This window comes from Terrapene carolina, unplaced genomic scaffold (assembly GCF_002925995.2).
Source record: "Terrapene carolina triunguis isolate 2854851 unplaced genomic scaffold, T_m_triunguis-2.0 Scaffold96, whole genome shotgun sequence".
NCBI lineage: Eukaryota > Metazoa > Chordata > Testudines > Emydidae > Terrapene > Terrapene triunguis.
Genome location: NW_020664447.1, coordinates 48,900,112 through 48,911,451, shown reverse-complemented (window position 1 = coordinate 48,911,451; position 11,340 = coordinate 48,900,112). Strand labels below are relative to the sequence as shown.

Genomic DNA, 11,340 nt, shown 5'->3' with positions numbered 1-11,340 from the left:
ACTCGGGCTAAGGTTCTTTTTAACTGACATGTAGACGTTCAGGCTCGGGCTGCAGCCCTGACTCTGGGGACCCAGGCTGCAGCCCAAACTCAAATGCCTACATGGCAATTAAACAGCCCCTTAGCCTGAGTCAGCTGGTACAGGCCAACTGTGGGGTTTTTAACTGCAGTGTAGACATAGCCAGTGTGTCACATGACTCATGCTTCAGAAGAACTCTTGCTTTACCTTTTCCACAGTTATGTAATTTTCTCATTTGTATCCTCCTGAATCTAATAACAATACTAAAAGGCAGATACACAGACTGTGATTACTCACTTTCAGCTTCTTTTTTCCCTTAAAAATGCATCATTTGTACATTTTTATTGTTCAGATCTGTACGTCTAGGTGTTATGGCTTAGTTTAGTTATCTAGTCCAGACATCTGTTTGGTGCATGTTAATATGCTAACTTGGATTCTGATCTTACTTGAATGATTTGCTAATATTGTGATCAACATTTGTTGCCAATTTTCCCAACCAGCTGCTGCTTGCCCTGTATCATTCCTCCAATAGATGCAGTGCTTTCCCTGTACTGCCTCACTTCTACCAGGAGGTCTCTAATTTTATACCTTCTTTTGCCTCAATATCGATGCACAGTACAGTCTTGTGTAACACATAACTAGTATAACATTAACTGAAGAAAAATTCTGTGGAAGACAATTCTGTGTAACTCTCAGATAACAGATACTAATGTATATGGCATCAGGCATCTATCTTGTGGTTTTAATATGGAACATATTTTTTACCCTTAAAGCTGTTCTTCAGGGTGGTTCACTACTATCCAAGCATCTCTACCATGAAGTATCATTCATTGTAAATACCACTACATATGTTGCAATCTGATTGATATATTATAATCAAATTGTAATTGTAGATACTATACAATGGCATGCATCTATGGAAGACATGAATCAGGCAGTCTTATTTTGCAATGTGAATCTACTTCAAATTTCACATTTGTGGAAGAATTTTTTTTTTAAATATTCAGTGAACTTGTAGATTGCATTCAGCAATAAAAAAAACTAGCTCAAGAGAAATGTGTCTCCTCGTATTTAACACACAGTAGCAAAATAATTAGAATCAGGTAAAATAAAGAATTTTTAATTCTGTAAATATTGCTAAAAGGCTATTTTTAATTTAAAAATATTGGTTCAACATTTAAATATAAAACTTCCCTCTAGCCATACAGCTCCATGTGTCCCTTTTAAACATGCATTCTATTAAGATTTTGGGCCAGATCCTCAGCTGGTATACATCTGCCAAAGTTCTGCTGAAGTTAATGGAACTAAGCCAATTTATACCAGCTGAGAATCCAACCCTTTGTCTAGAACTGTCATTTATCATGGCGAAAGTCAAATAAATAAAAATATGTATTTGAACTCATGTTCATTTTTATAATTTAGTTCCCTTCTCTGCTAGCATGAGATTGGTGAGGCAAGAGACTCAGGAAAAGGAGAGAAGTGAGGCCTCTAATGATGGTCAAGGCAGTCGGGGCTCATGCTGAGTTTACTTACCATTTCCAACAGTATCAATGGTTCCCTCTGATGTCAGCAACTATCTGTGAAACCCACTTGCAAAGAGTGTGTCTCATCCCTCTCTAGTGCTGGTCCACATACATGATGATAACCTACTACTGCTATTAGGGTTGTTTATTTTTCCCAGAGTTGAATGCCCCACTTGCAAGAGGATATTGCAATTTGCCCTTCTCTCCAGTGAGGGTGAAAAAAGCCCTTTTTTAATCCTTCTTTAAAAGTGGCTACAATCCACTGCTACTGAGTGCAAAATACAACTGTCTTTCTTGACAGATGTAACACAGGGCTAAACAGTGGCAAATAATTGGTTTATTGCCTATGAGAAGCAAGGCAGAGTTTGTAATCTCACATTATCCTGGATTTAAGTACACTTGTACCATATTTACTGAGGCCAGAAGGATAGTCATTACTACAGCATAGATGTATATTTTATACTGAAGTTACTGACAGATGAACACTCAGATGGACAGAGGCTTCTGCACCAGTAAAAGATTTGAGCCAAGAAAAATATGTTAAGTTATCACAAACAATTTTGTCCTACTAATGGGAAAGTCAGCCACTTTATATCCTACCACAGATTATATCCTACATACTATGAACAGAAGCTTTGGGGTTGATTTTAAAGCATGTAATTTCAAGGAAGGGAATGAATTCTGATTTTGCCATGAACATTTTGAATGGAATTCAGATCAAAACTACATTCTGTAAGTGTTGTTTTGCTTATGTCAGCCTGGGGTCAGAAGGACACTCTCATGGTATATTTCTAATTTTAACATTTTTTTCTCATGCTGCAGTTGGCAGGATCCTGCAAGGTTTCTACAGAATTAAATGGATGCTCTTCTGAGTGATTTGTTGAGCCTGTAGTGCAAATACCTGCAATTTGCATGGACTACCTCCACTAAATTTCAGTTGCCAGGACAGTATTTATGCCAATGCACATCAATCTTGGCTGCCACATACCCTTGCTGTTACAGTCTTGGGTCTATTCAGAGAAGCATGACAATTTTGTGCAAAAATGCATGGTGATTTTGTAATATAAACACAAGTTCACTAGGAACCATTAAGATCAGCTACTTATTTCTACTTGTGACATAATCAAATTAGAACCAAGGTCTCAAAATGTAAAAGGCAAAGGCATTAACGCTTTAAAATTACAAGATCCGTAAATTTCTGCTCTTCAAACATGCAAGATTGATCAAAATGTCAACATTTCAGGATGTTGCGCAAAGGATTTTTATCTTTCCCAGTCTATCCCTGTTATCATACTTATAAAATCAAACCCCCAAACTTCATACATACTGGAAAATAGTCTATTCCAAAAACCAATTTTGAAATGCTTTACTAAAATTGTTCTGCCAACGACTTTACAAAGAACTGAATAACATGTTCACACATCTAGCTTCAATAGATTTCCAAACACAGTCAACTAGAAGCCTTTCACTTTGTAAAAGGTACATTCAAAATTATATGGGACCCATATTTGAGCTTAAAATTGACATACTTCCAAGGGTAAGTATGTTGCATTGTGCATTTGTGTATTTTTCAGTAAGGTGTTTTCAAGAATAAATTTTAGGGTATATATTTTATATGCTATTTTAGTAAACAGATACACATTTTTGGTAAAATAAAATAAAGTTACACTAGAAAAAAGAAGATAATTTTCTGATTGAAATAAGCAAGACGAAATCTTGTAGGGTTTTTTTTTGTAGTTAGATTACTGCAAAATAGAGAAAGCAAAGAAGTCAAGGATGCTTAGCATATCAATCAGTGAAGAGAAAGAGAGTATTAATCCTGGGAAACAACATTTTTGAAGATCTTACATCACAGATAAATAGCCTGGGCAACAGCATTTTCAAAGATATGACATCACAGATAAATAGGCCATGCAGCAATGGAACAGCCCTAAAAGAATTTTGACTGAATTTTACAAGTGAGTATCCATAACCCTTTGAAAGGGCAGAGCACGTGCTTTCTCTTTCATCTTCTGGCCAGTGTGGCAAGTAAGGGGAAGCAGGATCGGCACCTTATCTTCAATCCATCCTCTTCAAGGAGGCTGGATTAAACATTAGTACTAGTTCTATTCTATTATATACAGTTTCTTATACTGCCCTTACTATTGTAGGGTATCTAACCATCTTCCAGTAGTGAGGTAAGTGACATGACTAACATCTTAGAGAGACAAGGTGGGTGAGGTAATATCTTTTATTGGACCAATTTCTGTAATAGACAAGCTTTCAAGATACACAGAGCTCTTCTTCAAGCCTGAGAAAGGTTCTTAGATTGCCCAGCTATGCCAGAAGAAGGACAGAAGACACTGGATGTGGTTGCAACTTGGTTATTAACTGTCTGGGAGTACCCAGCAGATAAACATGTATAGTGCAGGTATTTCCATGATCATTTCAATACATATCTGGTGGACTTCTGTCAGCCCTCTCCCTTTCCCATCATGATCCCCAGCACACCTGCTGCTGGGAGCTTACCATCCCTCCACCTTGAATGAGGGTTAAGGTGGGTCATAAAGGGTGGGGGGATTGGCTCCCTACTGTACCAGTCAAAGTAGCCCCGAACCTGCCTTGTTTCTGCTCATTTAATGAATACCTCCTTTAAATCCTTTACCAATCCATTTATCTGATCACTATATCACTACATGCGTCTGACGAAGTGGGTATTCACCCACGAAAGCTTATGCTCCAATACATCTGTTAGTCTTAAAGGTGCCACAGGACTCTCTGTTGCTATATCACTTCGTTATGGAGTACCTGCACTGGACATCTGCAATCACGTCAACATAACTAGTTGCAACATCACAGCCTAACTCCTGTTCCATGTTTACCCATAACGAATCCCTCCAGCCCCACGAACCCACTGTGAGGAAGGTGAAAATCCCTGCACTTTGCCTAGGCCAATCTGGTGGTGAGGGAAAAATTTCTTCCCAGCCCACCGCTCAAGAAAGGACGACTAGTGCAGTGCCCACAGCGGTTCCTGACCAAACCTGGTATTTTGCCACTTCCATGTGTGGGAGGGTGAGTGCTGCTCTGCCTGGTTCAGGTAAAAGAGGCTTCTCCTACTCAGCATGTACTTATATAACCTCCCTTCTCTTCCGGTCACCGGGGGGGGAGGAGGGGAATGGGTCAGTGTGCCCACGCTGACATGTTCTGTCACAAAATTACTCTCTCTCTCCCTCCATCCAGCAAACCAGACAACAGCCTCCCTTCCCCCACTCTCGCCCTTTAATGTGTGGTGTAATCAGTATCACAGCTAAATACAAGATCACATAGTTCAGCATAAGTAATTAGCACATATCCTAAGAGACCATGCAAGGTAGAGTGGCCCATTAACACCCCTGCAGTCATAGAACAAAAAGGAGGGTTAGTGAGCTATAGATTGTTATAATAAGCCATAAATCCAGTTCAATCTTATATTTAGCTGAGACACTCTTAGTACCTTTCCCAGACCAGAAGATGACCTCTCTGCAGGTCGAAAGCTTGTCTCTCTCACCAACAGAAGTTGGTCCAATTAAAGACGTTACCTCATTCACCTTATCTAATGTTCAGGAACCAACACAAGTACAACAAGACTGTGTGACTAATATCTGACACATGGGGTTTGTGCTTTCTCTCATCCTCTCCTTAAGAGGAGAATAATGTTGACAGTGGAGTGTTTTGTTTTGGAAAATTTTGGTGTGTGTGTGTTTAAATGTACATGCTGTTATGTTTTTATGTTAGAGAAGGCAAGTTAAAAAAAAAGTGCTTTGCATTCAAAGTGGAAGGTGGTGAGGTTTGTGGTTGTCCTTAGTTCCTGGCTTAGTTTGTTCCAGAGCTTGGGACCAGTACCTGAGAAAGGTCTGTCTCCTGACAGACGAGCTTTACCCTGGTAGTAGAAAGTTCAAGTGTGCCAGAGGAGTGGAAGAGTCAACCATGACAGAGCTTAAGGCAATTCTTTGGATAGGCCTGGCCCAGGTCATTGAGTGCCTTGAAGATGAGGACCATCCTCTGAATCTCACTTGATATTCTACCGGAAACCAGTGTAGAGGTCCAGGGATAGGTTTGATATGCTTGTGGCAGTCAGTATTGCTAAGGAGTGTTCAGTATTAGTTGGTGCTCTCTAAGGGCTGATGTCTTTGTGCCCACTTATACTGCACTGCTGTAGTTCAGATGGGAGGTATTGAAGACATATATAACCTCTGCTAGGATGAGCTGGAGTCTCCTAGCCAACCAGAAATGGCAGAAAATATTGCTTGTGGATGCTACTATGTGAGAGCTTAGCATTACTGAGGGATCTAGGCTACAGACTGAACTGGCCAACGGTGGGGATGTACCATCAACCAAAGGAGACTGCACCATGACTGCAAATTCTGCAAAATGCTAACCCTTGCCCACCAGCATCACCCCTGTTTTGCTTGCGCTTAGCTCCAACCAGCTGTTCTTCATCCATGAACTGATCTCACTCAAGCATGCTGCCATCTTGGTGGTAGTGGTATGGTCAGATGAAGTAAAGGATAAGCATAGCTGTATGTCATCTCCATATTGCTGGCACTGAGTCCATGTTGTGTTATCAGTTCAGCTAGTGGTCTCATGTCGATTTTGAAAAGGACCAGAGAAAGAACGGATTCTTCTGGGACTCCACAAGTGAGGGGTCTAGTAGAGGGGGTGCAGTTTCCAATCTCTACTCTTTCAATGCGTCTCTCCAGGAAGAACTTGAAAAATTTAAACATATTCCTTTGGACTCTGCCATTTTTTTCAGGAAGTATCCTATGGTTGACTATCAGATGCTGCAGAGATTTCTGAGGATGAAAATGGATGTCCATCCTCTATCCATTGACAGCAGGAGATCATCCACCAGTATTACTAAAGTAGTTTCGATCCTATGTCCTGGCCCGAATCCAGATTGTGCCAGGTCTAGAATATTCACTTAGTTCAGCACCTGTGCCCTATACAGAATGTGGCTGCCCCAGTACGGGTGCAAAATGACTGTATGGTTCTTTGCATTTTCTCATTTGAATAAACCAGGTAGAGCCAGCCAAAGCATGACCCACAGTGTTTAAAATGGAGTGAAGAAAAGGTCCACTAAAGCAACTTCCTACTTTTGACAAATGAACCTTCTTTAAATAGGTAAACAAAGATAAATTATGTGTTATATGTGATAACCACCCTCTATGTCCTTCCTGGGTAAGTCCACCTGATATCTAGCCTAAGCCATCACCCCACACACAGAATGTAGCTAACATCAAACAAAACAAAACATTGTTGCAGCAGTATAATAATAGGTTTGTTTGCAAATTAGAAGACAACTCAGAAGAATTACAATATATGAAATAAAATATTGTGTAAGTCACAGATCCTCCTACTAGTAACAGCATAGTTTGGGCTAGATCTTCTTTCTTTTGTACAGACAGGAGGGTGGAGAGAAGAGTGCATACAAATTCTCTTTTGCAAGGTTAAAGACAAGACTTTTCCCTAATACTCAGGAAGGCATTAGGAGTTGGGAAGTGGGCTGCCTGGTTACTCTTTCATATTTGTTAAGCAACATATCATGTCCCGTCCACTTTGTATTAAATGTAAGTTTTAAAAATACTAAATACTTCATCAGTCTTGATTTGCTTTTATGTACTGCAATACTAATATCTAGAGCCTCATAAGGGAATTCACTTACATGTGTTTAAGCGTTGATTTCCTAAGAAAAAGTGTGAACTTGTTGTCTTTGAACATAAAGAATTTAAAATGCCCTGAAATGTTTTCAATGAATAGTTAAATTTCAGAAAGCATATGGAAATATACAGGCACTATAATTACTTACTGTTATAATTATAGTGTACAACCTCAACATACTGTTTTTGCGCAGAGTGATGCTCTGAAAGAAATAATTGTCCTTAGCCCTGCCTGATGATCACAGAGTTAACGGTTTGATAAACTGCAGCAAAAGAATTGAAAAGGTGTCATACACAGAGGTTTTAAAACTTGAAATGTATATACTCATATTTTTCATTTTTTGTAGTTTTTTTAAAAAACGTATTACAAAAAGGTGCAAACTTTTTTCTTCTTCTATGCAGATTAAAATAAATTAAAAGAGCTGATAACTTTATTAACTGGTAAATAGTTCATATACAGTAACAAAGATTGCTTACCTTGATGGACTGACTATAAGGTCCTATGTTAGCAGGTGCCCAGTGAGAAATGCTCTGTACATGCATGATCTGTTTTTGATAACAGTGCACATCACCGATCGTAACGTCACACTTATGTGCAAGGCAATCCATCCAAAAGAGTACTCCATCAAGCAATGGGGCTTCTACACATACTCTGAAAACACAAATCATGAAGGATTATATGATTATCTTACATACTCATAGAAATATAAGGCTGGAAGGGACCTTGAGAGATCATCAAGTCCAGCCTCCTGCACTGAGGCAGGACCAAGTAAACCTAGACCACCCTTGACAGGTGATTGTCCAACCTGTTCATTCATTCATAAATATATATGTGTGTGTGTGTGTGTCATATTATATAGATAATGATTTAGCCTATTGAAAACAAGCCACTAAAAAGAGCTAGTAAGAGAGCAGCATCTCAGAGCCTATAGCTATTGAAGAAGAATTAAGTTTGCAGTCCACACATAAAGAGGTGACATTTTACTCTCAGCAGAAATTCAACAGAAAATGACTTGTAAATGTGTGTTCTCAGGAAGTATCTTATAATACAGTCTTGTAAAATTCTACTCAGGAAAAGTAACTTTTTTTCACCACAGGCAAGCAAAATATTTCCTCTTTCTGCCCACCACCCCGCCATTATCATCATCATAAGGATGGGTGAGTAGATTTTCTGCTTGGGCTGCTAAATTTTCAAGACAATTTTGCAAATTTATTGTAGCTCTATACCCTTGGGTCTGTACTCCTAGCATGTTACTAGCGAGAATTCCCATAGCCAGGTCTCTGTGCATAATGCAATTATGCAGCCATGCAAATGTGTGCATAATTTTTCTTTTGACCAAAATGCAGCACAAGACTGCTTGTGCTACATAAATAATCTTAAAAAGCGATTTCCCTGCATCCTCCCAGCTTGTAACCTTTTTTCCTGTTCTTTTATAAGCTCCACATGAAGGGATAGGGGATTGTATGGCTAGCTATGCAAATAAGGGAGCAAATGACATGCAGTAGCATGAGGAGCAGAAGAGGATGGTGCAGGAGGAGGGACTGTACTTAAAATATACTGAAGTGGAGAACTGCTCTTGTGCAGCTTTACAAGCTGTACAGTAAGGAATAGAACCCGCCATGTTCTCCTCTTAGGCTATGCAGAAAGAGAATGCCATGTCTTTCTGGATTAGTAACCCTGGATGGCTGCCTGCATCTCCTAGAAGCCTCTCCCCACTCCCTTTTATGCAGTGCTTTAGCCTCTTCTGGTACTGCCCATTCCCAACTACCTTATTTCAGGAGCCGCACTAAGTAATTAAATTATTTCATCATCAATTTACATGGCTGCATAATTCTGAGTTTATAAGAGATCTCAGTGTTCTTATGCTACCTGGGTCAGGACCTCAATGTATAATTTAGGTCTACATTATCACATCATACACAGTGAGTTGTCCATAGATTTAAAATTTCACAGCAGCTAACCAGTCCCATGTGAGGTGGCTCATTCTGAGCCAGGCAAGGGTAACAGTATGTAATGGATCTAACCATCCATTGGAACAGAAAACATAACACATAAAGTAATACAAAATTCTCCAACCATGCAGGGAAGGTGGGTGGGGGACTGTGGATCTGTTATAAGATACATTATCCCAAACACACCTATAATTCTTTACATTCTTGTTTCCAGTGCTGTTGCAGCTGTGTTGGTCCCAGGATATGAGAGACGCAAGGTGGGTGAGGTAATATCTTTTATTGGACCCACTTCTGTTGGTGAAAGAGACAAGATTTTGAGCTTGCACAGAGCTCTTTTTCTGTTTAAGCTTGAAAGCTTGTCTTTCTCACCAACAGAAACAGGTCCAATAAAAATATTACCTCACCCACCTTGTCTTTCTGTAATTCTTTAAGTAATTTTTGTTTTCATTCCTGGTGAGAGTTGTCACCCCGTTGTGGACTACAAAGACAACTTCTTTTCAATAGCTTCAGGTCCTGAGTTGGTTAAGGATTTTCTTCTCACTCTTGGGGCTTGATTGAACCATAAGGCTCAGCACTGAGTACGGGGCAGTGTATAGTGGTGATTTCCCTGAAGAAGCCCTTGGAACTGGGTTACAATTCTGAAGTGACTCAGTGACAATTCCTCCCCAATTCCCTCTTTTTTCTTAGGGGGAATGTAAATTGCCACGCCCCTTCACAGGCTGCAATTTATTTGCCCCATATAGTGCTGGCCCAGATCAGTGTTGTTTGTGTAGGACCATAAATAAACTTTTACAAATTGAGAGAAAGTCTTCGATGATTCTGTATTCCAGGCAGGCCAGCAAAGACAGAGCTGCCTAGAAAAACATACCATACTACTGTATATTCTCCTAAAGGACTGTAAAATCAATCCCCTTTGATGTCTCCATACCTCAAGAGGAAAAATTAAGAACATACAACACCAGACACAGGACAACAAAGGATGAGTAGATAGAAAACCTTTATTTCCAAGCTTTACAGTTTCTGACTGCTTTTGAAACCGAGTACACTGCAAACTCATATCTTCATTGGGATAACTTTACTGCTGTCTCATATCATGCCAGATAAAACCAGGGCTGACTAATCATTTATCAGGTCACCTGACCATTATATACAATTAGCAATAATTCTAGCCAATCATTTAGAAATTCAATACAATAAATATACGGAAAACATTTAAAAAATATACTCTTTTAGTTACTGTGGCTAAGGCAGAAAAAAATTTTTTTATGAAAGGTCAAGTGAAAAATTGTCACTAGCACATCTACACCCTTTGGTTACAGTGAGAGCACCAATAATGACATCTGAACAGAACTGACTTTATTTGCATTTGATGCAATATAAATAGTGCCAGTGGAATAGCATCCTGTCACAGCAATGTTGTCCACAGACTTATTTTGACAGAGTATTTGCACTGGCATTTGTCACATGACAGTGCTCTAACTCTGCCATTATCTCAAAGGTGTATGCATTTTCCATTAGTTTGTTTATATAATTTCATTAATAGAAGATACAAATTTTTGACAAACAGTTTTAAAAAGGAAAAGATGGCATATTTACTTTTAAATGGTAATGTGCTTCACATAAGCCAATCCCTCTCTTTAGGGTTATAACTTTTTATCCTTTTCCCTTCTTTCTCCCCCTTTGTGCTTATGTTCATATATCTATGATGATATTATTTTTAATTTTTGTAACAGTAGCCACACACTGGTTGCTTGAAATACACCAGGTATAGACAAAAAATGAAAGAGTGAATAAAAAAATCAAATCAAATAGTTATGATTGGTATGGGCCAAGGCAAGCTCAGTAGTATTCAGATTGGTAATAAAGCAATAATGATTGAATAACAGATTATATTTTATCTTTACTATAGTGCTGCTATGTTGCATAATTCCTACTATATATTGTATAAATCTTACTCACTCTGTAGCAAATGCAAGCTTGCAACTTAATTTCATTATTTTTGGACCTCTTCTCCACTGATTGTATATTAGGATAAAATATAGGAAGATTTTGTAAATTTTGGGGCATGACATTAACAAGGATCCATGGATATTTATCTTAGGGAAGCCTTCAAAGCAATGAGTCCAACACAGATCCAATTATTAGTAGAGCTATTACTAAGTAGTGGAAAA

At 38.9% G+C, this 11,340-nt stretch overlaps 1 protein-coding gene across 2 annotated transcripts in view; it reads right to left on the bottom strand.

Annotated features, from left to right (window-relative positions):
- DPH6 (diphthamine biosynthesis 6) overlaps positions 1-11,340 on the bottom strand; it is a 349,689-nt gene that overhangs the window by 161,916 nt on the left and 176,433 nt on the right. For both annotated transcript variants that reach the window (XM_024200992.1, XM_024200991.1), the window contains one exon: positions 7,694-7,868. In XM_024200992.1, coding sequence (XP_024056760.1) covers positions 7,694-7,868 — 175 coding nt within the window. The remainder of the gene's footprint in view (positions 1-7,693; positions 7,869-11,340) is intronic.